Here is a 26,348-nt window from a genome sequence, read left to right as displayed (position 1 = left end):
GCTCTTGATTTTTAGGTTGTGCTGTATGTAACATAACCAGATTCCCCTTCCTGGACTGGTTCAGTCCTTGCATCCTTCTGGGATTCTTCAACTGACAACATGTATTATTACAATTGTGGTAGTGTGTTTGTATGTGTGCACATGTTTAATTTACAGCCGGTTTCTTGCCTCCAGGAAGGTTTGTGGCAAAACCGTATTTCACTTCCATTTCAATGTCAGTTTTGGTTGTCTTTGTCCAGTAGAAAATGTTCTGCCCTTTTGACCCCTCTTAACAGTTGGATTCTTTGGGGAGGGAAAAATTAAAAGCCTGGAATGGATCTCCTTTTTTTGGAATTGTGTGCAAGAAGTATCTGTATCTGTCAGTGCTGCTTCTCATGCAAAAGGAAGCCCACAATTTCACATCATGGCTGGTCATCAGAAATTCACTGAGCACTAAAACCGTCAGTGTTCTTGTCCTCCAGAGATGCTCAAAGTGGTGCTGTTAGGGATGCGGGAGGATTTCGTGTGACCCACATTTTTAAGCCAACCAACCTCATTCGCACTTCCCAGAATAATGCACAGATTGGAACACAACTATCCTTTGGATTGCACACTTCTCTGACCTTTGCAGTGCAGTTCTTGGTTCAAGAAGTGCATACAAAAATGTATATATGAGGGAAAGTTGTGTACACAAGCGCATATATTAGGAAACGGTGCATATGAAAATACAAAACCACGGTTAACTGAAACCAGAAGTAAGAGCTTCTAAAGTCCTCTCAGCCACAAGAGCGGAGGAAAGGGAGAGGGGTCTGCCTACGCCCCAGGCTCACTTGTGTGTTTCGTGCTTATGTCTGTTGTGTTAAGTCACAGTTCAGCGTGACATGCAAATGCAGCCTTTGTCTCTGTATGATTTACTGGTCTGGACTTTCCAGCATGTCTCTGCAGGGCACTGGTAATTCTGCCCAATCTTTTCTTTTTCTTATTTTGCATCTCTGTGTGAGCCGCTGCACTCCTCCTAATCAAAAGGCACAGCCAGGATGGTGACTCAGGCAGAATTCATTTATTTAATTTATATCCCACCTTTTTTCCTCTTGCAAGGAACCCGAGGTGGGTTACGTTATCCTCCTCTCCATTTTACCCTTACAACAGCCCTGTGAGGCAGGCTGGGCTGAGCGTCTGTGACAGGCCCAAAGTCACCAAGTGAGCTTCCATGGCCTAGTGGGGACTAGAACTCAGATCTCCCGGCTCCTAGTCCAACACTCTCACCACTACACCACGCTGGCCCTGTTGAATTGCTGATGAGGTCTTCTGAGGGCAGCAGGCAGGGCCGGCCCTGAGGGTTGGCATGATTGGGCAACTACCAAGAGTCTTCACCCCAGCAGGGGCCCACTGACAAGAGTTCCTCCTATTCTTCTTCACCTTTCCAACCTGCTTCTTCACCAGCCTCTCCCTCGGGGCCCCGACAACGGCGCTGGTGAGGAGGAGGAGCAGGAGATGCTGCGGCCTCCTTGCTCCCTGCCTGTCGAGAAAGGAAGTTGTAGCAATGATGAGGGAGAGGAGGAGGCGTAATGGGAGCTGGTGACCATGGCAGTGAGAAGGCAGACTCACCGCGGGAGGGAGCCCACTGTGGAAATCTTGCCTAAGGGCCCTCCAGAAGCTGGCACTGGCAGAGGGTAATTTTTATGTAGAGTCAGGTGTGCCTCCAGTTTTAATTCAGTAAAAAGCGATAGCTAGAGATGTGAAGGTCTAGAAAAACCCAGAAAAAATGGGAGTAGGGGACAGATGCATTTGAGGGAAAACATCCCCCCGCTTTTTCCCAAGGATTTTTGGACAATTTGGAAGAACACATTTTTTCTGGATTGTTCTGTTCTTCCCGGTTTTTGCAGGCCTTCTCACCTTTAGGCATACCTTTTAGCTACCAATACTTTGGGAAATACAACACTAGAAATTTTGGAGCAGGGAACGGTTTACTCAGAACACTTTACTCAGCAATTGCCTGGTCTCCCTATTTTATCACCTGTTAATGCCAGAAAGTAACACGGGTGACAGAAACGAGAGAGGAAATTAAATTCCCTTTGTGTCATTACAGCTACGTAATTGCGGGCGATGTTATTGCTGTGGATGGCTTTTAATTTTTCTTGCCATGCTAATGATGGAATTGGCGTTTTGCCTCTTCCGTTTTCATATGGATCAGGTAAATGGACCTGCTTGGGATTAAGCTGTGGCATATGCAACTTTATCCATTTCATTTGCACACGTGTCCTGTTGATCTGAACAGCATTACTCTGAATCATTTACATTGGGTTTTAAATGTCTGCTGGGTTATTTATCATCTTAATTCAACCTTGCAAGAGGTCTGCAGCTTGCTAATACTCTGAAATTATTGGGGTGGAGTGAAGTGGAGGAGGAGAGACTTGACACAAATGGATTTTTTGCCAGATTGAATTTAATTGCCGCCTCTTTAGTCCACGGGGCTGAAACACTCTTCCAAATAAGGGTGCAATCCTGTGTGCACTTGCTTCATGAGTAAACCTGTATAGGATCCAGCGGATCACAGCATAAGCCCAGTTGGAACCTAATTTTATGATGTTTTGAATTATGAACTTGAAACTATTGCATCCCAATCCTGAAATGTATTGATCCCACTGATCTGATAGTCAAAGTACATATTAGCTTTTAGCTGAGGCTTGCCTTTTATTTTCAACTCTAGTGTACGTGCCCAAGTGATTCAGGACCAATGCTTCAGGAGGGGAGGGTTAAACCTTCCACCTCCGAAGTCGCCCCCCCCACCCCCGGGCCAGGTTTTTTTTTTTATTTTAAAGTGAAGTCTCTTTACTCCAATGGACTTCTTTCGTAACATTCCCCTGCCAATGGGGAGATTTGGGGGACCCCGACCCCCACGGAGCTCAGTGGTCTTCATCCAGATTGGGGAGGCATGTGCTTAAAAAAAGACAAGCACTTTGATTAGCATAATATGTAGTTTGGCTTGAAGTGTCCTCTATACGGGCATCCAAAATCAGTCGATTCCATTTTTAAGGTGTAATTCCATGCCGTTTTGAGTTTTACTCATTTGTAGTTTTTACTGCTTAACAGGAAATGCACTCCATCAAATAGCTGGACATTTTTAGAAACCCTTTGTCAGAGTTGGACGCTTTCCCACCCCCTGGAATTTCTTTACAACGGCCCTGAAATGCATTTCTGAACTTTGTCACAGAGGGTATGCTGGCTTGAATTATGGCAGGGCTGAATTTCAGCTCTTTGTTTCAACTTCTTACGTTTAACATGATTGAATCCAGGGCCCTGTGTCCAACTGAACTAAACAAATGGGAGTTCTGTGCCAAGATGCAAATTCAATTTGTTTGCGTAACACCCCTTAGTTTAATTATCATTTTGTTGGACTTGTAAGGGGCAAGGATGCTAAAGCCCTCCTCACTCCAACCATCAAATATTTTATTTAGTCACCTGCCTGGCTTCTGAGATCTCAGTAGGCAATGTACACAAGCAGTCATAAGGGCTAGGAACCGCCATTTTCGAAAAGCTGAAATTCTTTATCCCCTTGCTGCACCAAAGACTATGAAAAAAAGTAACCTTACATAAGTAGCCCTACTCTTCCTGTGTTTATCACAGGTTCCCACAGAGGAGTTATGACCGTGGTAATCATGTACTTCATTTGCACAGGCAAGAAGGATCCCAAGAATATATGAAACTTGGATCCACCACAGGTTTGAAGTGCTCACGTCTGGTGGTATTTCTCTGAAAGTAGAAGAAAAAACACCAGCATGGCTCATGTTTACAGCCAAAACTGGGAGAGTAGAATGCTAGAGACTTGAAAGCTTTGTTCAACTGGTGGTGCAAAATAACCATTTTCAGTGCCACGTTTTGTACTTCCAAACACGTAATTTGCAACTGATAGTCCGCTGATGTTCAAAAATGTTTACAGTGTTAAGGGTTGAGAGCTAACCAACCACTTACTTAGGACAACAAATCTGAACGATACACGTGGCCATGAATCATAGAATAGCAGGGTTGGAAGGGGCCTATAAGACCCGAGTCCAACCCCCTGCTGGAGTCCAAGTCAAAGCATCCCTGATAGGTGGCTGTCCTTGAATGCCTCCAGCGTGGGAGAGCCCACCACTTCCCTAGGGAATTGGTTCCATTGTCGTATTGCTGTAACAGTCAGGAAGTTTATCCTGATGTTCAGCCAGAATCCGGCTTCCTGTCACTTGAGCCCATGATTCCGTGTCCTGCACTCTGGGATGATGGAGAAGAGATCCTGGCCTTCCTCTCTGTGGCAACCTGTCAAGGACTTGAAGAGCGCTATCCCATCTCAGTCTTCTCTTCTCGAGGCTGACCATGCCCAGTTCTTTCAGTCTCTCCTCACAGGGCTTTGAACCCAAGAGGACACACACATGCACCAGTTTTAATTGGAACAAATGCCACCCTAGGGAATTCTGGGGGTTAGACCCAGATTTAGTCATACTTAGACCAGACCTATTGAAATCAGTGAGACCTTAGGTCATGACTAACTTGAGCCCACTGATTTCAATGGGGCTACTCTAAGCATGCCTAAATCTGTATCCAGCCTTGGGAATTTTAGCTTGGTGAAGAAGAGGGAAAGAATAGAGGAGGGCTGCCATCTTCTAACCATTACACAGAATGAGGTGGGAGTACCCAAGGGCCCACCACTATTTCTTTTAAGGGTTGACTGGGTAAGGGCAGGGACTTATTGCAGAACTGACCCATGGTGAGTGCCTGCCTTCCCTCTGCGGCTGCGCTCTTCAACCTTAACAGGCTGGAACAGCTGGCATACCTCTCAATCCCCTCCACAGCAAGGGCCAAGAGCAGGTTTGAAGGATGGTTGCAAGAGCAGCCTTCTGGGACCCTGATCCTCAGCCATGCAAATCCAGGACATTGTTGACAAAAAGACGGTGGTAAGGTGGTCTTACTGGATGTTATTTGAGGGGAACTCCGGAAAAGCAAAACGTGACTTGTAAAATGCACCCTCGTTCATAAGGATTTTAATGGGATGACCCAACACAGGCAAGCATTACAGAAATGTCATGGCAGATTTAGCCACTTGACAACGTCCACAGAAGGCAGTTGTGAGGTCAGTGGCAATTCTCAGGCTTCTTCCAGCCTTACATTCCAATAGATGGACCATTAAATTCTGCACATACCATAAGAGCGGGGATGGGGAACATGTGCCTCTCTAGATGTTTGGCTGCAGCTTCCATCATCCCCCACCGTTGGGAGTTGTAGCCCAACAATTTCCGGGCTGCGACCTTTTCACTGCTACTGCTCCAGAGTGATCAAATTTGGACAACAAATTGGGAGTGTGGGTTCAAAATGGCAGTGGTTGAGAGGAACCGGAAGGGTGGGGAAAGCAGAAAGCGGATCCGTTTGAGCAAAGGGGTGGGGGTGAAGAGAGGATGGGGCATTGTACTTGGGCTCTGTCATGAAGCCCAGCCTCCTTCAGGCTGTTTCCAAAAGCAGATCTTTCTGTGACATTGTAATCAAGTTGGGAGACTCCCCTTAGGGACTGTGTTTTCCTCAGCTACCAGAAAGATCGACGGATCGCCTGTTTAATTTCCAGGCTGCAGAAATTTCTGAAACTGCAAAAGCCAAAGGCTTCTGTTTACGTCTTCCATATGCCAACTTCTGCCACGCAATTTACAAAACGGATGCTGCCCTGTGTTTAAAAGCCCTGCAGAGTGGTAAACAAAGCCCACCCACCCAATTCACAGCTTAAAGGTTTCCTCTTCTACCTTTCTGCTTTTTTGACCTTATGTAGTCACATGCATTATTTTTCTTTAGCTGTCACAGGAACAAATTAATTATTTTAACGTTAGGACAAGGGTAGGTAACCTCTGGTCCGCTAGATGTTTTGGACTACAACTCCCATTCACTCTAGCCACCGCAGCCAAGGGCGAGGGCTGATGGGAGTTGCAGGCCAAAACAGCTCGGGGACCACAAGCTACTCACCCCTGAATGAGGAGGACACTCTTAATACCTTCACATTTCAAGTTAGAAGCATCTGCGGTAAGATGTGACAGCTGCCTTCCTGGCCACGGGCTCAAAACTCTCCCGTGGACTTCCCATGGCGGAGTGTTGCTCGTCCTACCTGCACTTTGCTCTTCCTTGAGAAAGCTCAGGAGCAGTTTTCCTCTGGACACCTCAGCGATGCACCACCTTAGCCAGCTTTCCCCAACTTGGTGTCCTTCACTGCAACATCATCCCCAGCTAGCATGGGTAATGGTCAAGAATGCTGGGAGCTGCAGTCCAAAGCATTGGGGAAGGGTATCAGGTTTGGGAAGAAGGCTGCTTTAGCAGCCAACGGTCCCTAGAGCTTGGGAGGGGAAATCTACCATGCCTGAAGGTTGTTTTTTCCTCTGGTCTCCCGCCTCTCATTTGCCTCTAGTGCCACAGACAGCACGTGGCGCTTCAGTGGAGGCTGACCATGCATGCCGTAAGACAGCGGATGGTCTTAACCGACCAGGTGAAGCAATATTTCCAGTTGGCAAAAACACTGCTACGATTATGCACAAACTTCAGTGTCCCTTTTGCAACATCCAACACGGCCGTGCAGCTTCAAGACTGGATTAAGCCGGAACTATAAGTTCGGTGTGAAATGGGGCTGCCCCGCAAACCAGCCCCCCCGCCCATTTCCAAGTCAAGTTCCCCCCCTCCAAATAATATTTAGGATCACTTTCCTCATGTGATGTCATCGAGTTGAGATGACATCATGACGCATCAGCCACTGTTGTAGGACAGTAAACCATCAAATGACAGAAGTGGGCTAGGGGCGGGAGGGTGGGGGTGGAGGTAGAGCTGAAAAAGTGTTCCTAAAGGTTGCAAGGACATGAAACTGGGATTCTGTTTTTGCTGGCAGCCCCGTGTAATGTGCCATTTTGAGGGATAGTGCAAACTGCACATTGCAAGACTGGGGAGTGAGATAAACAGACAATTTTGGCTAAATCTTTGGAACTAAGGTGGTAACCTTGCATGGGCATGTACCGGGTGCCCTATTTGATACAGAGGAGGAAAAGAGATGCACGCCCCCTCCTCAAAACACAATGAGGCATGTGAGGTCTGGCTCTGATGGGTTATTTCTTATCCCGTGGATTGTTTCTGGAATGAGTAACCATGCAGAAGTGCCCCCAGACATCTTGAAGTGGATCCTGGAATCTGGCTCAAGGGGGCGGGGGGTCATCTCATTCTGATGAAGAGCTTCTATTTCTAGCAACTGCACCCACAGCCGGGCTATGCGGGCAAAATGCTGCGGACCAAACTAGGCAGAACGTTAAACGCAATCACTCATTTAACGTGCCAACTTTTCCTCCCTTTTTAAATAACAGCAGTGGAGGAAAGGAAGCAAGATCAGGACCTTGGTGCGCTCTTGCGTGTGTGTGCGTGCATGTTTAACCCTTTCCATCCCTGCCGCAATCCCATCAAAAATCCCCCCTCCCCGCTGCAAAGTTGCTATTCACCTTGGAATGGCCGCTTCCTACCTGGGACAAAAGGCAGCTTCAGAGAGGGATGGGGGGGGGGCGGCTTAAACTCCCCCTCCCTGCGCACCACAGTCCTAATCCTGATTCCCAACCCACCACCTCAGCTGTTATTTTACAGTAATTGGCCCTGAAATTGGCCTGCTGTGTTTCGGTACAAATTACACCCATCCTCTAGGTGAAGAATAACTCTTCACAGAGCTGCCTGGTTTGCTCAGGCGAAGTGACGCTGTGTCCGATGGTTCTGGAGTCCGTGTAAATTTCATAGTCGTTCCCGCCCTGTGAATGAGAGGCACAAGAGTGATCTTTGAGTCTACTACTACAGAAACGCAGAATGATTTGTGCAGGCTGCTAAAGCACGTGGCCTGAGCCTCAGGGGCTTGTGAGTGGTTCTCCTCTCACGGCTCAGTGGCAGAGCCCCTGCTTTGCATGCACAACATCCCAGGTTCGATCCCTGGCAGCATCTCCAGATAGGGCTGGAAATATTCCTGCCTGAAACCCTGGGGAGCCGCTGCCAATCACTGACCCGGCTCACACAACACCGCAGCCCGCTCTGGCCCCTGCTTACTGTGCCATGCAAATCTGGTGTCACGAGTTGTTTGAGGAGGGAGACAATCCTTAAGTAACCCTAAAACAAGCTATGGGTTATTGGGGGGCGGTCTCCCCCCTCAAACAACCCACGATGCCAGGTTTGCATTGTGGGTTGCTTGCATAGTCAAGATGGCAGCTGGCACACTCCGCTAAGCCCCGTGGGGAAATTAACTCACGGTGGTTTAGTGTTACATGCCAACAGCCCCAATGTTGACAATCCTGGGTTAGATGGCTCAGTGATTTGGCTCGTTATAAGGTTGCTACTTATGACTGTTATTCTGGTCATTCGACCGTAATAAAGAGTGATTGATTGATACCTATGACTGACTGACCATGGGCTTGTACCAGTGGTTTGATGCATCAAGGAGCAAGTGGAAGAAGTGTCATGTTTGACCAGCTGGAAAGGGAGGGAGAGGCTCAATATTCTCCCCACTCTTGATTCTCCGTCACGCCCCACCATCTTCTCCAGTTGCTGTAGTTTGCCCCAAAGAACTCAGTGGGAGCCACTAAGAGCCAAGACAGGCCCTCTCTATCCTGGCTTTCACTTCACTTGGTTCAATTAATAATAATAATAATAATAATTAAATTATAATAATACTTATTATTATTTTAACATTATTTTATTAACATTTCTATAGCGCCCCAAAGCTGAAGCTCTCTGGGCAGTTTACAAAAGTTAAAACATTAAAATAAAATATACAAAGTTTAAAAACATCTACATAAAAACATATGGACAATATATATCAACAACTCATAACTAAAAGCAACTTTGAACTAAAAACATTTTAAAAATCCAACAATAAAACACAGCTTAAAACAACACAGCTTAAAAACAACACACAAAAGTCAGCAAAAGGAATGAGAGTTCCAGAAAAGGGAGGCCTGCCGGAATAGCAGTGTCTTTCATGCCTGCTTAAAAGCCTTCAAGGAGGTCAGCAGGCGCATTCCACCCAGCAGGTCGTTCCACAACGGAGGGGTGCCAAAGGAGGAGGTCCTCCGGCGAGTGGCTGCCCGTCTCGCATTAGGCAGCTGCAGCAGAGAGCCCCCAGAGGACCTACGGACTGGGAGGTAGGGGAGAAGGCGCTCCCTAAGGCACTTTGGACCTAGACCATGTAAGGATTTAAAGGGAAGAACCAGCACTTTATATTTTGCTCGGAAACAAATTGGCAGCCAGTGTAAAGATTTTAAAACCGGTGTAATAGGGTCTCCACGGGATGTCCCAGAGACCAACCTGGCTGCCCTATTTTGTACCAGTTGAAGTTTCCAAGCTAAATATACAGGCAGTCCCAAGTTAACTCCCACTGAATGGGAGTTCAGTGCAGGTTGAGAACTGACTTATAGCTGCATTTGCAAGGCCCAGCTCTGGATTAGGCAAGGGGGCACCGCTGGGGCTGGGCTTGCTGGCCAGCCATTGCTGGTGCTCACCATCACTGAGTTATCTACGTGCCTGCGGAGGAGGAGACCTGTGGTTGCCTGGCTTAAAAAGGAAGGGGGGAGAGAGTGCCGCTCTGTACGGGTCGCTGTCTCACATCATGCAGCCTTCCCCCACCTGGTGCCCTCCAGATGTTTTGGACTACAACCCATCAGCTAACCCTTATTTTGGGGTTAGGTTTCCCATGATAGAGATCCACTCCCCGCCTATGAACATTTACATATATCTCACTGTTGCAAACTGGCAGATAGCAATGGTTGAGCCACCTTGCAGTTATTATTACAGCCTTCCTCCACCTGGTGCCCTCCAGATGTGTTGGACTACAACTCCCATCATTCCAGGCTTGGAAAAATAAATATATTTTTGGATATATGTAAATGTTCATAGGCGGAGAGTGGATTTCTATCTTGAGAAACCTAATCCCAAAATAGTATTTGAAACTTGCTGGCATAGAATCCTAGAACAGTAGGGTTGGAAGGGGCCTACAAGACCATCGAGTCCAACCACCTGCTCAATGCAGGAATCCAAGTCAGAGCATCCCTGACAGATGGTTGTCCAGCCTCATCTTGAATGCCTCCAGGGTGGGAGAGCCCACCACCCCCCTAGGTAATTGGTTCCATTATCATATTGCTCTAACAGTCAGGACGTTTTTCCTGATGTTCAGCCAGAATCTGGCTTCCTGTACCTTGAGCCCATTATTCCGTGTCCGGCACTTTGGGATGATCGAGAAGAAATCTTAGCCTTCCTCTCTGCGACAACCTTTCAAGTACTTGAAGAGTGCTATCGTGTCATGTTTCAGTTTTGTACTTACCGGCATGGTCTTATCTCCAAAGAAATAGATCTTTTTGAAGCTGTCCTTGGTGACAATTTCTAAACAGAATCGCTTATCCCAGCCGTCTGGGAATACATCAAAACTGATCTGGCCTCCTAGATGCGCAAAGGATAAAAAGATATTAGCACACTTGTTACGGTGTGAACAGAAAATGACTGAAAAGAAATGACTGCTTCCCCTGACCAGAAAGACCTTCCGAGACACGCTCTCCATCGGGATGAAGTCGAGTGCATTTATGGTGGAAAAGGCGATAGAAATGCACTTAGAAAAGCTCACACTCCAGTGGAACACAAAAGGCAAGTACTGGAATATGTGGGAAATGCACAATCAAGGCACTTTAAATAAACTCTGCCCTGTTGTGATGCCAAAAAATATTTCACCTGTGGTCCTAGATTAGCTACATCTAAGAACTGCCCTTCTTTCACATGCTTCTCTTAGGGCACAATCCTATGCATGTTTAGACAGAGAAAAGGCCTACAACTCGCAGCATTGCTGGCTGGGAGTTGTAGGCCTTTTCTCTGTCTAAACAAGCATAGGATTGTGCCCTTAATCCATTATTCTAGGACAATGCTATTTTTTAATTATCCCTGAACACCGAAACTGCAATTTCCCCCCTTCCCCCATCATCTCCCAAACCAAGACAAACTAGATGAATGTTGAAGCATCTTTTGGTTTCTTTCACCCTTCCCCAAACCCTTAGAACTGACTTCTGGACAGGTATGGCGATTACCTAAAACTTCTATGGACAGGAAGTTACATGTTGTCAGGAAACGGAAGCTTATGGACTGAAGCTTATGAAGCATTGTCAGGACTGGAGTTCTGCAGACATTTGCAAATGGCAAAATACTCTCGGTATTTTTCAAGTCATCGTGCACTGAGTTAAAGCAGTGTTGTGTACAGCAATGTCCAGCCTGCGATTAATTTTGGCTCGTGCATTTATAGCAAGATTGTAGAACCCCAGACTGGGGGGTCTTAATCTGGCCCTCTGGGCTTCCCCAGAGGGTCACGCCTCCTTCCCTTGGCTCCGCCCATTGTTCTAAACCCACCCCCTTTTGCCTGACCACTGGTTTACATTTACATATATCTCATATTTCCAGCTGGTTTCCAGCTTTTCTGCAGTCTTTCCCTCATTCTAAAAGACTGAAATGCCTCTCCTAAGGTTTACGTTACTGGCAGTACGAGCTTTAAACTACAATATGCTGGTAATTTTGGTCCCGCCCCCTTCACCTTTGGCCCCACCCACCCCTGGAATGTGGCCCCCCGAGAGCTTCCTCGAAACTGCATTTGGCCCTCAAGCTGAAAGAGGTTCAACACTCCTGCATTCTGAATGAGGCTGCAATCCGACACATGTTTACTTCGAAATTAGGCCCATTAAACTCACTGGGGCTTCCTTCTGAGGAAACAGCCACTGGATTGGGCCAAAAAAGGAGAAAATAAAAGGCTCCCTTTTAATGGTCGCTTCTTTAAATTACCCCTTTCATCATCGACAATGTAGATTGAATCACCAAACCCGGAGCAGTTGAAATCAGCCACACACTAGCAATTTGGCACAAATGAAAATGATTACCCATGTTGCTTTAAAGAAGCAATACCTATAGAAAACGTGAGGCCTTTCCCTGCAAAGTCCCTTTGCAAATCAGCCACAAATTTCTCTCTTATATGTTCCTTCTGTTAAAAAAGAAAAGAAAGAAAATCAAACAAAGGACCCATCGATTTCAGGGAACATCAGTTTGACCACAAAGCATCTTGCTATGCCAGGGCATCACAAAGCTCTCTGCCCGTCGGGGAACTCATTTGATGTCAATGCACCTGCACATCTGCACAATCCTATGTGTGTGCGCTCAAACAGAAGTCCCATTGAGTTCAATGGGACTTACTGCCACCTAAGTGTGTACCGGATTGCAGCCACGGCTGTGAGACAGAAAGTGCCTGGTTTGAATCTCACCTCTGTCATTAGCTGGCCTCAGGCCAGCCACAGTTTCCCTCAGGCTCAACCCCCCCGCCAGGCAACATGCGGATAATAACAGCGAACTACCTTACAGAGCAGTTGGAAGGGATGATAAGACAATGAATGCGAGATGCGCACAAGCACTCTAGTCTCAACATGAGGACACGCAACCTTCTTTCTATCTAGGGCCGGGAGTAATCTGTTGGGGGCAGTGTGTTGACAGCAGGTGGGGCTGAGGCCAGTGGTAGGCAGGCCTGAGCCAAAAGGTCAACCCTTTCCTCCTCCTGCTGAACCCCCCCGTTTTCTCTCTCCTTCTGCCGCCCCCTTTTCTCTCTCCTGTCGCACCCTGTTCTCTCTCTCCTGCGCCCCCGTTTTTTCTCTCTCTGCCCTCCCTCCATTTTCTCTCTGCTGCACCGTTTTCTCTCTCTGCCGCATCCACCATTGCCTCTCTCTCTGTGCCCTCCCATTTTCTCTCTCTTCTGCCACGCCCCCATTTTCTCTCTCCTTCTGCCGCCCCCTTTTCTCTCTCCTGTCGCACCCTGTTCTCTCTCTCTCCTGCGCCCCCGTTTTTTCTCTCTCTGCCCTCCCTCCATTTTCTCTCTGCTGCACCGTTTTCTCTCTCTGCCACACCCACCATTGCCTCTCTCTCTGTGCCCTCCCCCCATTTTCTCTCTCTTCTGCCACGCCCCCGTTTTCTCTCTACTTCTGCTGCGCCATTTTCTCTCTCTCTGTCCTCCCCACATTTTCTCTCTCCTTCTGCAGCGCCCCGTTTTCTCTCTCCTTTTGCCATGCCCCCCGTTTTCTCTCTCTTTCTGCAGTGCCCCTGCTTTCTCTCTCTCCTTCTTCCATCCACTCAACAGGCTGCCAGTGAAAGGTCTTGCTAGAGAACTGAACTGATTGCACACAGAGGGCTTTGGAAATGAGGCTGAGGGCTGCAGGTTGCCCACCCTTGCACTAACCTGTTACACAAACGCAAGTATTATTCTTCGTGACAAGAAGAGTGGCCTGTGGTCAATCACCTCCTTTTTGAGGAAATATGTTTGGGGAAACTGGGTGAGAAGGCCAGCACCTGAGACCCTGGAGAGGTACTGCCAGTGAAACGACGGGGGCTTGAGCAGCTCCTGATGCTTTGCTTGCTTCCAAAGCCTGTATTTATTTACTTATTATTACATTTAGATCCCCTTTTTTTCCTCTTGCGAGGTCCTCCTCCACCTCCTCTTGCTCCCCATTTTATCCTCACAACATGCTGGCTGGGGAGGATAGGCACAGTAGTTCAAACAACTTGGGGAAGCCTGGTCTACACTGAGGGGCAGCAGCAATTCAGGGTGTTTCAGACAAGAATCCTAACTGGAGATGAATGCTTAAAGTACAGCCCTCTTTCCCCCTGCATGGGCTGGTCCGGGATTCAAACCCAGCCCCATGGTACCTGAAATGGGAATTATGACCCCTCAATCAACAAGCTCAACATCAAACGTAACTGGAGATTCCTAGGACTCAGCCTGGAACCTTCCGCACGCAAAGCAGGGACTCTGCCTCGGCGCGTCGGGCCCCTCCATTCTTAAAGGTGCAGGCTCCCTTGTCCTCTGGCAAGAGGTTCCATAAGGATTTGAATTCACTCATGAAGACGGGACGGAAGAGCACACAAGGTGACTGCATGCCATGATCAAGGGGGCTGGAAATGCCAACGTAAAGAGGGCTGGCTCCCAAAACGTCAAGATGGCCACATGCAACCATCCCAAAGGTTCACTCACCTTATCAAGCTCATAGAACTCAATCCGCTCTTTCTGGCTGCAGCTTCTTCCGACGGGAGACACGTTCAACATCCCGTTTCGGAATTCAATAAACGTGCCCCTAGGAAGCCATGTTGGAAAAATTACTGTCTGAGTAATTACGGCAGTAGGCAAAAGCCTTTGGGTGAGTGGGCAACAGGGAGGACAGTTATGGGATGTCACGGCAATATTTATACTGGGCTGTGTGCGCGCGTGTGCATGTGAGAGAAAGAACAGTCTCTTTTTAGAGGCCTGTCACACTTCGCTCTGGTCTAAAAAAGGGCAGATCAAAAATAGTTACATGCAGTATGAACATAAAAACTGGAAGTTTCTGAAAATCAATTAGCAAATTTACACTGCAACCCTAAAATACTTGGTAGTGAGTAAGCCCACTAAATTCAATAAGACTCATTTCCAAATAGACATGCATAGGACTGAGCTATTACAGGGTAATCCTGCATGTCTTCTCCATTGACTTCAATGGTACTTACTCTCAGGAAAGGGAGCACAGGAATGCCGAACAATGCTACGCATATCTAGTCATGTTCAGCACGGCCTACTTCCCTGGCCAGCTCTCCTACTAAAGCAGCCTTCCCCAGCCTGGTTCCCTCCAGGTGTGTTGGACTACAACTCCCAGCATGCCCCAGGCAGCATGGTTGGCTGCCTAGGGCATGCTGGGAGTTGTAGTCCAACACATCTAGAGGGAACTAGGCTGGGGAATGCTGCACTAAAGGATCTCTTGGTTCTTTACCACTTGCCCTGCTCTGGGGAGTCCCTTCACTGCAAGTTATGTGACACACATCTTGCCTAGGAGCCATTCCGCCATACGCAAAATGAGGTGGTAGAGTGAGAGGGCAACATTCTTGGGCTGTAACCTCTTGGGATTGTGGGTGTGGGGCCACATTTTTTTAACCCTTTCCCCACACAAACCCCCTCCATGCAGAAAATTAGTGTATCAGGGATAAAGCTTCTCTTCCTGATGGGCTAGTTTACTATATGCAGGGAGCTTTTTGCACATGCACAGACACACGCGTTTAGTCTTCAAGGAAGGTAAATCTATCTGTGGCTACAAAAACATTGTAAGGCCCCAGGCCTGTAAGCAAGCTAATAGTAGTTTAGAGAGGCTCAGAGATCCATAACGCTCTCTGCTTTGGTTCAGTATTAGTGGCAATGTTGCTTGCAGGTGGGCCTCTTGGCTTGTAGGATGAGTCAAAGGTTGATATGACCACCTCAGCACATTCCATGCTAACAAGCTCTGGTACCGTTTATCTTATGAGAGTCTCGGATGTGCCTGAGAAGTGAAGCGATGTTTGTCTTAAAGCTACAGGTGGCTGTGCTGTGTAAGTTCTAGATGAACCCTAATTCACTCTTGTTCCTGTCATACTGCCTCACTGCTATGCCTGGATAACATGTATGATATAAAAACCATCGTGCACTACAGCTCTAGGTTCAGAGAAGCTGTCTGATCCAACCACTGGGTACACCCGTGCCCTGTAAGTACTCAATAAAGTCTACTTGTAAGCACACCTGGATCTGGCTTATCACTTTCTTGGCACCTCTAAAGCTTGGCAGCCCATGGCTGGGGCATACACACATCATGCCTCTCAATACCAGCTGCGGGGGGACACGAGCAGGGGGCTGCTGTTGCACTCATGTCCTGCTTGCGGGCTTCCCATTCGGGGCATCTGCATGGCCACTGTGCAAATGGAATGCTGGTCTTGACTGGCCTTTGGTCTGATCCGGCGTGGCTCTTCTTATGTTCCTACGAAGTGTGACCATCTAAAATTCTACCTCCTCCACGCTGTGGATGCGCAGAAGGGCTCTCTCTCCAACCCAGGCAGACAAAAGGCTGGCGCTCCACACGTACCGTTTTCTTGGCAGCCTAATCTTTGCAATGTAGCTCAGGCAATAGTTGATCAGATCCTGGAGCAGTTCTTCACCCAGCTGGCCTTGAATGCTCTACACATACATACAAAAAGCAGACAGCTATCAAACAGTCCTGAAAAAGACTCGCCACAAGATGTCTCTTCCCATGCCCCTTCCCCACAAAGCGGTATAAACTTTGGGCGCAATAAACTTTGGGCGCAACCCTATGGGTTGTGCCCTTAATGGTCATCAGCCCCCAAACTTGGAGGCTGACGATCCTCCCACACAGGGCGGCAGGAGCAGTGCAGGCAATCCTCACCTCCTTGCCCTGCATTTTTGCTGGATGAGTTTTTTTGCCCGTCTAGAGAAGGCGTTTCGGAGGGGGAGGGAAGGAGGCTGGCAGAGGCTCAGGATAGGACACATCCTGGCCTCTACGGTCTCCTCCTCCCCCCGCCCACCAAAACGCCCCCGTTTTCCCCTCTCTAAGGTCGACCTCCCAATCTCGGAGGCCAGCCGGTGCAGTTCTTTCCATGCTGGCTGCAAGGGGGAAGGGAGTCGGATCTCCAACTCCCCCTTCGGAGGTTGGAGCGCTGCCCCTGCCTTCAGAGGACTCTGAACAATCCTGTGGCCCCTCAGACGCTGTCTAGGGGTCATAGGGTTGCGCCCTAAGAAGGGCTTTTGCTTGACGATTCCCGGGGATAACACAGCAACCCTTTGCTTCTCTGTGTATTGCACTCTGAGGCTTTGGAGCACGGGTGTTCAACCTCAGGCCTGCCGGAGGTCCAAATCTAGCCCTCTAGCATTCCCCAAATGGTCACACACCATCCCTTTCCCCCCAAATGCCGATCATTTGGTGGTTTCCCAGCGTTTGTGCACTCCCCCCACCATTCTATACGGTTAAAATGCCCCTAAGGCTTAATTACGGCCAGGAAGAGCTTGAAGCTGAAATATGCTGGTATTTTTAGCCCTGACTCCGTTTGATTTAGGCCCCACCCACCACCCCGGAATGACCCCCCGCCCTCGAGCGCTTCTCCAAAATTGAATTCAGCCTTTGGGCTGAAAGATGTTCAACGTTCGCACTTCAGATGGCCAGTTCCCACTTGATGTAGTAAATGTGATTTTAACATGCCCTTTTCAACATAAGAACGGTCCATCAGGTTTGGCATCCTGCTTCTCAAAGTGGCCAACTCAAAGTTTCTGGGGAGCCCACGAGTAGGATATAAAGGCAACAAGGCCTCCTCTACTGGTAGTCCTCCAGCAACTGGTATTCAGGTACTATACTTCCTCTGAACACGAGCAGTTATTTATTTATGTTTTTATTCCATTTATATCCTGCCTGTATACTAAGTACTCTGGGCAGCTTGCAAAGTTAAAAACAAATTAAACAAAAGAATCAATGATAAAAACAGTACAGCATAAAAACAGTATATAACAATTAGTGAAAAGGAATAAGAATTTTTAAAAGGGAAGGCCTGCTGGAATAACAGAGCCTTTAATTCTCGCTTAAAAAACATTCGAAGAGGTCACAGCAGATGCATTTCAACAGGCAGGTCATTCCACAGCTGACGGGGTGGGGGCAAAAGAAAAGGTCCTCCATTCAGTGGCTGCCAAGTTCACGTTTAGCCATCACTCCTTCTAATAGCAAACTCAGCTGGTGCGGGCCAACAGGATCGTAGCCAAAATGGTGCCACTGAGAAACAAGAGGGATGCGCAGGGAAACCCCATGTTTCAAAGAAGTACATTTTTAAGGGAAAACAGCATAAGAGGTGATCCCCCCGCCCCGCTCAATGAGAACTGAGCATGCTCAATGGACACAAAGTGCGTTTCGGGGGGCGGGGCGGGGGAGAGACGGAATGGAATATCGTTAGGCATAGTTGGCTTGCAGAACACTGAAAGAGGAGCTCTCCACACTGTCACATTTTAGTGCAGGCTCATGATTAATAGTCCCCAATAGACCTACTCTCCATGAATTTGGGTAATCATTTTTGAAAGCCACATAGACCTTTGGCCATTAGCATGTTATGCCAGGGAATTCCACAAGTGAATTGCATGTCGTGTGAAGATGTTATTTCTGTCTGTCCTGTATCTATGGCCAATTAATGCATGGGATGACCCCCAGTTCTAGTGTTATGAGACAGACAGAGAGAGAGAAACGTCTCTCCTTCCACTTTCTCCTTTCTCCATGTAGAATTTTATAAACTTCGACAGCGTTGCGTTCCTTCGTTTCATTTGAAAGCGCCCTCGTGTGGCGGGTTCTGCTCTTTATCATGCCAAAGCATCCCCACTGTTGCATCTTTGGGCTGAAAGAGGTTCAACACCCTCCAGATGTGTGCAACTACAACTCCCATCAGCCCCAGCTAGCATGGGGCACCAGGTGGAGGAAGGCTGCACTGAGCAGTCAAATGATCCCTGCCAAGATAAATGCTCGCTCTCACTGCATGAGGGTGCATTTGAACAGAGTATATTCACCATGCTAGAGGATTATGTTGTAAAAAATCACGATCCTATGTTTTAAGGCTCAGGCCTCACTCCCAAGGGAAACGCACAATGTGGTATCTGCCTCGAAGACCGGGCTATCAGAATGCAAGCGCTGTTCAGGACAAAAAGTTGCATTTCAAGTTTGAACCCAAGCTTAATGTATGCGTGTTTTGAAAGAGGATAGGAAAGATGTAAAGCACACCATACTGCATTACCTGCCTTGAAGATTAAAATATCAGAATGGAAGTTGCGATGTAGATTTGCAGCAGAATTTTGGTATAAGTCTAATGTTTGAACACCTCTTAGACACCCCCCCCCCCCACGAGCAACCTTTCAACTCAAGGAAGGTGGGGAGGGACAGATGCAAAAGAGAATGCAATGTAACATCTGATGTGAAACTGCTCAAGCAATTTGCTTTATTCATTCATCTCAAGTTACAAACCCACCTGTTTACTCAAGAGTTTCCCATCTTTGTATGCCACTAGACCGTTTTCTGGGAAGACGTAGTCAAATTTTTCAACCACTAAGAAAGAAAGAAAGAAGACCATCTTTAAGATTATTTACCTCAAGATGTTTCCGGGTACCATGTAGATGAATATTTAGGCCTCCATTCCAGAAAACCGTGTTATATTATATCACAGGAGTTTTTAAGTTTCCATGCAGCACCTCCCTGCATCAAAGCAGATGGAGGGAAATCAAGCTTATCGTGACGGCGTGCTCTGAGACTGCATGCTCCTTTTTCTCCTGTGCTCTGTCAGCTCTTGCTGGCAGGGTGGTAGTCAAGAGGAAGGAAGGGGTTCCTGTATTTTCCCTATGTCCGCAGACAGAAGAAAAATCATTCACTCCCATTGCTCTTGAACATGCCTAAATGCTTTCTGGGGATGGTGCGTGGCCGGGAGCCAAGAGTGCTTAGGATTCCACAAATCTTTGGTTGCTCCATCCCTTCCCACTGGGTATACCTGTTTCCCCCTCTCTATGAGGCTGGGGTTCCAACCTCGTATAAGGAGCCACCATAGAACTCTCCACAGCCGCTGCATGGAACCAAACTGGGGGCTCCGATGTTAGGAAAACCCTTCCAAAGTTGGAGCTCTGCCTAAGGCAGGGCTAGATAAAGTTTAGTGTTACATGCAACCCCTAAACTGTGGTTACTCTTAACTATGGTTTGTTGAAGCAAGCCAGCTTCACGAAGTTAGCTTGTTTCAAACAAACCATAGTTAAAATTGACTACAGCTTGTCAGCTTCAGACTAGTTGATGAGTTGCAGGTAATCAGAAATGGAAACTAAGGGTGCAATCCTATGCATGTTTAGACAGAGAAAAGGCCTACAACCCCCTTGCTGGCTGGGGCATGCTGGGAGCTGTAGGCCTTTTCTCTGTCTAAACATGCATAGGATTGCACCCCAAAAGGTCAGTCTAGCACAACATCCTGTTTCCAACAGTGGTCAGCCATGAGGCCACCAAGAAGCTTCTGAACAGGGCATGGAGTCAACAGGCCTCCCATGATTTTTGTCTCCCAGATGCCACTTAGCTATCAGGCATCATAGCTGTTGACAGACATCCCCCAGGATTTCAAAGGCAAAATTATCTAAGCTGAAGAGAGCCGCAGGCTTTTAACCCAACTAAAAGCAGTCCGTACAAAGGTTGGAAACTGCTCCCATCGGCAGATGGCAAGCGCTCGGTGAGCTCGATTTACGAGTGTAAATGATATTTGCGGAAACGTACTTCCGGATAAATGCATCTGCTGGCTCAGGAGGGCAAACAAGGGGGGAAGGTGCTCTGCCCATAATGGAAGGACTCTCAAAATCACCAGAACTTCCTTGCATGTGATTCATTCCCCTCATGCTCTAAAATCTTACCGTCGTCTCCGAGTTGCTCTTGAATCTTTTCAAAGTCCGAGCCGCCCACGACGCCCACTTTCACCCTCTTCCGTAACACCTGCAGAAAATCCGCCATCTCGGGGGTGACTTTCTAGATTCATAAAGAAAGAAGAATTATGGGCATTATCAGTTATAACATATGCACTAACAAATATTATTATTACTTCTATCATGCTGGGTGTGCTGGCTTATTTCCATCTTATTCTCACAACGATCCTGTGAGGTAGATTAGGTGTGGAGAACCTGCACGAGCAGCCCAAGGTCTGAAATACAGGAGGGTGAGCTTGGTAGCCCTATCGAGAGCATCTGGGTTAAAATAAATGAAGCAAAGAATAAAAGGAACATGGTGGTCCGAGTCTACTACCGGCCACCCAATCAAGGAGAAGACAAGGACGAAACTTTTGAAAAGCAAATTGCCAAGGTTTTGAAGACGCATGATGTACTAGTAATGGGGGACTTCACTTTCCCCGATATTTGTTGGGAGACAAATTCTGCAAAATATGGCCCCTCCAAGAGATTCCTGACTTGTGTTGCTGATAATTTCCTCCTACAGAAAATAGAGGAAGGAACTAGAGGAGCAGCTATCCTGGACTTGATCCTAACCAAAAGAGATGTCTTAATGGATAAAGTAGCAGTTACAGGAACTCTGGGGGAAAGCGGCCATGTTGTACTTGAGTCTTGGTTTTAAAGGAAGCAAAAGCTGAGTGTAGCCAAACCCGTACCCTGGATTTTAGGAAAGCTGATTTTAATAAACTCAGAACAATGATCAGTAAGGTCCCATGGCAAGCGACTCTTACGAGAAAAGGAGTCCAAGATGGGTGGGAGTTTTTAAAAAAGGAAATTCTCAAGGCACAATTACAAACAATTCCAACAAGAAGAAAAGGAGGAAGACAACAGAAGAAGCCAACGTGGCTTCACAAAAAGCTTAGAGATGACCTGAAAACACAAAAGGACACATAGAGGAGTGGAAGGAAGGCCGAGCAACAAAGGAAGAGTACAGGCAGGTAGCACAGAATTGCAGGGATGGCTAAAGCTGAGAACGAGCTGAGGTTAGCGAGGGATGCTAAAAGCGACAAAAAGGCTTTCTTCAGCTACGTGCATAGTAAAAGGCAGAGGAAAGAAGGTGTCGTTCAACTATTAAATAGGGATAGCAAAATTAGATGACAAAGAAAAGGCAGAAGTGCTCAATTCCTGCTTTGGCTCAGTCTTCTCCCAAAAGAGGGTCTATGACCCCACTGGCAAAGGCAAAGTACAGGCTGAAGGGGCAGGATTGCAGCTTGAAATCGATAGGCATTTGGTCAAGGAACACCTAATTACTTGGAATGAGTTCAAATCTCCAGGGCCAGATGAACTGCATCCTAGAGTAATCAAGGAACTGGCAGGAGAACTCTCAGAACCGCTGTCTATTCTCTTTGAGCAATCATGGAGGACGGATGAAGTGCCAGATGACTGGAGGAGGGCTAATGTTGTCCCTATCTTCAAAAAGGGTAAAAAGGAGGAACCTGGGAACTACAGACCAGTCAATCTGACATCAATCCCTGGGAAAATTCTGGAGCAGATGATAAAGCAATCCATCTGGAAGCACCTTGAAAACAATGCAGTGATTCCTCGAAGCCAACATGGATTTGTCAAGAACAAATCCTGCCAGACTAATCTGATCTCGTTTTTCTATCAGGTAACCTCCCTTGTGGACCGTGGGAATGCTGTGGACATCATATACCTCGACTTCAGCAAAGCTTTCGACAAAGTGCCCCATGATCTCCTGATGAGCAAACTAGCTCAAAGTGGGCTAGATGAAACAACGATCCGGTGGATCCACAGTTGGCTACAGAATCGGACTCAAAGAGTGCTGATCAATGGGACCTTCTCAAGCTGGGGAGAGGTAACGAGTGGGGTACCACAGGGCTCAGTCCTGGGCCCAGTGCTCTTCAACATTTTGATGAATGACTTGGAGGAGGAGGTGCAGGGAATGCTGATCAGATTTGCAGATGACACAAAATTGGGCAGGATACCTAATACCCTGGAAGACAGAAACAAAATTCAAAGTGATCTTGATAGACTGGAGCGCTGGGCAGAAAACAACAGAATGACATTTAATAGGGATAAATGCCAAGTTCTGCACCTAGGAAAAAGAAACCAAATGCACAGTTACAAGAAGGGTAATACGTGGCTCAGCCACACTACAAGCGAGAAGGATCTTGGAATTGTTGTCAATTACTGGAGGGCAACGAAGATGATCAAGGGACTGGAAACAAAGCCCTATAAGGAGAGACTGAAAGAACTGGGCATGTTTAGCCTTGAGAAGCCTGAGGGGAGATAGGATAGCGCTCTTCAAGGACTTGAAAGGTTGTCCCAGAGAGGAAGGCCAGGATGTGCAGGACACGGAATCATGGGCTTGAGCGACAGGAAGCCGGATTCTGGCTGGACATCAGGAAAAACCTCCTGACTGTTAGGGCAATACGACAATGGAACCAATTCCCTAGGGAGGTGGGGGGCTCTCCCACACTGGAGGCGTTCAAGACGAGGCTGGACAGCCACCTGTCAGGGATGCTTTGACTTAGTTTCCTGCATTGAGCAGGGGGTTGGATTCTGTGGTCTTGTAGGCCTTTTCCAACCCTACCATTCTATGATTCTATGCAGTAAGTGGAGTGATTTGAACTCAGGTTTGGAATTCTCTCTTCTCTACATTCCTATTTAATAACATTAAGAATTATATAGGAGTGTCAAAGCAATTGTTGGTATCATCATCATGTGCAAGAACAGGCAAGTTCTTTGGGGCAGGGGCCTGTTCTATCGTACTTTGTAAAGTAGAATAGAACAGGTCCCTGCCCCAAGGATCTTGCTTCACATATCTTGTCGCACTCGTCCCTACAACAGTCCTGTAAGGTAGGCTGGTATTATTATATTTCCGGTGAGGGGATGAAGCTGAGGGATGGTAGCATGCCTGAGGCTTGCTACAGAGTTCCTAGCCATGGGGTGAGAGTCGAACCCAGGGCTTTCTGGCTCACAACTCAGCTGACTGGCCACTGCACTGCACCAGAGCTAACACCAAGTAATGGCTATTCTCCTACATCCCATCGTGATTGTCGGGATCCGGGAGGATGCATACAACATTTTTCCCTCTGAGCGCTGCTGCTATATATATATATATAAACCAAGACACCCAACTCATCAGCTCAATGAGATACAACAGAATCAGTTGCATCGAATCAGAATCAGTCCTATTATTTATTAGGTTTTCATCTCATCCCAGTTGCTACGGCGCCGTTATAAACCGCATGTTTTATTTCGACGGATAAAGGAAGTACAAAGAGCAATCCCCGAAAAGCTGCAAAAACCGTGCAAGAAATTAGGAATATCGTACAACGCCAAACCAGGACGGCGGAGCCCGCGGAGCGCTTCCGGACCCGCCGCGGGGGGTTCCGCCGATCAGCAGCTCAGCGCGGCTAGGCCCCGGGCGACGATGACGAGGGGCTGGGGCCCAGTTTTCCTCGTACTTGCAGCGGACCCACTGAAAGCAGCGGGGCTTACGTCAGCCCGGACTTACCCGCCCCGTTGATTTCAATGGGTCTCCTCTACGTAGGGCTGGATCAGGACCCAATCCGAGAGCGTGTCTTCCAATTTGCACTCTTTTACGGTATATTATTATTATTATTATTACTATTATTATTATTACTACTACTATTATTATTATTACTACTACTATTATTACTATTATTATTACTACTATTATTATTACTACTATTATTATTATTACTTTATTAGCGAACTGATGATGATGATGATGAGATCAGTTTATAAATGATGCGACACGATACACGCACTAGAAAATGCTTATCCGTTGCCCCAGCGCGGCTTCGAGGCGCCGCCGTCCCGCCCTCCGCCCGCAGGGGCCGCCCCCGAGCGGCGGGGGCGAAAGCACTCTGCACATGCCCAGGGGCGCGCTTGCGCCGGCGCGCCAGGGCTCCCACCTGCCGAGGCGCGGTCAGGGTGCCGTCCACGTCGAAGAGGCAGAGCGCCCGCCCGCCGTCCCCCTCCATGGCCGCTCGGCCCCGGCCGCCCCGGCGAGCGAAGAGGCGGCCGGGCGACAGGCGCTCCGCTTCCTCCTCGCCCCGCGGCAGGAAGACTACAGCTCCCGGCATGCCGCAGAGGCGGGCGTTCGGTGCGCATGCGCCCCCCCCGGCGCGCACCGCGGAGGGAGGCGCAGGGAGAGCGAGCGCGGGAGCAGCGTGGCGCGCGGGCCTCGCTTCCGGGATGCGTGCGACGCGGGCGGGGCGGAAGTGCATCGGCCGCGCCGCCGCAGTTGGGGTGGAGTCCCTCAATGCAGTGCGGGCGGGTGACCCCGGCTTCGGTGGGGCTGTGCATCCGCCCTGGGTTTCAGTCAGAGCCAGCCAGATCTCCAAAGGAGCTCTCCAAGGTGCGGATCAGTGCCGACTGTGCGGCACCTCGGAGCGCTGCTTTGGAGTCCTGGCTGGTGCCGACTGGAGTACTGGGTCCAGTCCTGGGCACCGCACTTTAAGAAGGATGCAGACAAACCGGAGAGGGTTCAGAGGAGGGCAACGAAGGTGATCAGGGGACTGGAAACAAAGCCCTACGAGGAGAGACTGAAAGAGCTGGGCCTGGTTAGCCTCGAGAAGAGAAGACCGAGGGGAGATAGGATGGCGCTCTTCAAGTGCTTGAAAGGCTGTCCCAGAGAGGAAGGCTCTCCGAGATCCTCCATCATCATAAAGAGATCCTCCATCATCTCTGGGATGATGGAGGATCTCTCCTCCATCATCCCAGAGTGCAGGACACGGAATAATGGGCTCAAGTGACAGGAAGCCAGATTCCGGCTGAACATCAAGAAAAACGTCCTGACTGTTAGAGCAATAGGACAATGGAACCCATGACCTGGGGAGGCGGTGGGCTCTCCCACGCTGGAGGCCTTCAAGACGAGGCTGGACAGCCACCTGTCAGGGATGCTCTGACTTGGACTCCTGCGCTGAGCAGGGGGTTGGACTCGATGGTCTTACAGGCCCCTTCCAACCCTGCTATTCTATGATTCTATGATTCACACAAAAACGTCGCCAGGCTGGAAGGGAGAGCTGCCCATCGAAGTCAGTGGAGAGGTCCAGGATTTTTGCCAGAAGTAGAGCCCAAATGGTGCCCCCCCCCCCCCGCTCACACATTTCGAACAGCCTTCCGGCTGCCTTCCAGATGTTTGGACTGCAACTCCCATCCTTCCCGGCCAGAGTGGGAGTTGGAGTCCAACGCCTTTGGAGCGCAGCAGGTTGGGGAAGGGTGCTTTTTGTTTTGAAGGTCGCTTTACAGCCGTGTTTGCGGGGCAGGGGGCGCTGTTGTGGCCGAGAGGCAGAGGGCAAACGAGGCCGACAACAACCCTGCAATGTAGTCCGCTCTCAATATTGCGAGTGAGAGGTGGGGCTGAGGCTGGTTTGGATTTCCAGCCCCAAAGCCCCCATACAGCAAAGGCGATGTACTGAAATGGTCCCTTCAGCCACGCTTCCAATCCGAATTCAGCACCCGATTACACGGAGAAGGGTGATGCTCCGTTGACTTGCGTGCAGACACGCCGCACTTTTCAAAGTGTGAAACTGTCATATCCACCTACCCATCTCACGAAAAATAAGGGCAGTGTTGGGAACAGCAGGAACTCCTCTCTTTGCTGCCCCCTTTATTTCTAAGTGGCCGCGCCGTGTGGCCCAATCACACCCATGGAAATCCTGGATTTCGCTGTTGATTTCTATGGGCAGCTCCCATTTCCACGCCGAGGTGTGTGTGTGTGTGGGGGGGGGGGGGGTGAAGCAGGCCAGGGCAACTCTAAATAAAAGCGCCAGGAAATTCCATAGGTCTGTACCCATAGGTCTATAGTTGGGCGATACCTTTAACTGGAGCAGCCAAAATGCCACAAGAAAGCGTGTAAGCTTTCGAGTTCCCCAGGACTCTTCATCAGAGGGTGCAAAAAGTACAACGTCTGGCCCAGATGTTGCAGCCGTGAGCTCTGCAGCGAACGTCCCCGGCCCGAGCTTTGCGCTTTTTGCCCCGCGCCCCTCGCTTCTTTGTGCCACTTGGCCCG

General features: G+C 48.5%; 1 protein-coding gene across 2 annotated transcripts; it reads right to left on the bottom strand.

Moving 5' to 3' along the window:
* Nucleotides 1–2,797: 2,797 nt before the first annotated feature.
* PMM2 (phosphomannomutase 2) lies at nucleotides 2,798–24,389 on the bottom strand. Of its 2 annotated transcripts, none has more exons than XM_084818898.1 (8): nucleotides 24,247–24,389; nucleotides 20,255–20,366; nucleotides 18,847–18,923; nucleotides 15,924–16,015; nucleotides 14,039–14,138; nucleotides 11,932–12,007; nucleotides 10,319–10,434; nucleotides 2,798–7,763 (listed from the first exon to the last, which is right to left on the bottom strand). In XM_084818898.1, exons 1-8 carry the CDS (start codon nucleotides 24,313–24,315, stop codon nucleotides 7,659–7,661), a joined length of 747 nt encoding a protein of 248 aa, XP_084675024.1. In that variant the 5' UTR covers nucleotides 24,316–24,389; the 3' UTR covers nucleotides 2,798–7,658. The 2 variants fall into 2 exon arrangements, with proteins under 2 accessions (XP_084675024.1, XP_084675023.1); XM_084818897.1 differs by lacking the exon at nucleotides 2,798–7,763 and adding an exon at nucleotides 8,687–9,178.
* Between the last annotated feature and the right edge of the window lie 1,959 nt (nucleotides 24,390–26,348).

This window comes from Heloderma suspectum, chromosome 12 (genome assembly GCF_057233095.1).
Source record: "Heloderma suspectum isolate Gila_16-S chromosome 12, 16-S_ref, whole genome shotgun sequence".
Taxonomy (NCBI): Eukaryota; Metazoa; Chordata; class Lepidosauria; order Squamata; family Helodermatidae; genus Heloderma; species Heloderma suspectum.
This window is presented reverse-complemented; position numbering and strand designations above follow the sequence as displayed.

What these genes read in the sequence shown, in the direction of transcription:
- PMM2 (XM_084818897.1), bottom strand. Translation starts at nt 24,315, where the DNA reads ATGGAGGGGGACGGCGGGCGGGCGCTCTGCCTCTTCGACGTGGACGGC. An exon ending in AGAGCAACTCGGAGACGACG is followed by an intron (nt 18,924 to 20,254) that starts GTAAGATTTTAG and finishes TTTCTTTCTTAG; the next exon opens with TGGTTGAAAAATTTGACTAC. An exon ending in GGAAACTCTTGAGTAAACAG is followed by an intron (nt 16,016 to 18,846) that starts GTGGGTTTGTAA and finishes ATGTATGTGTAG; the next exon opens with AGCATTCAAGGCCAGCTGGG.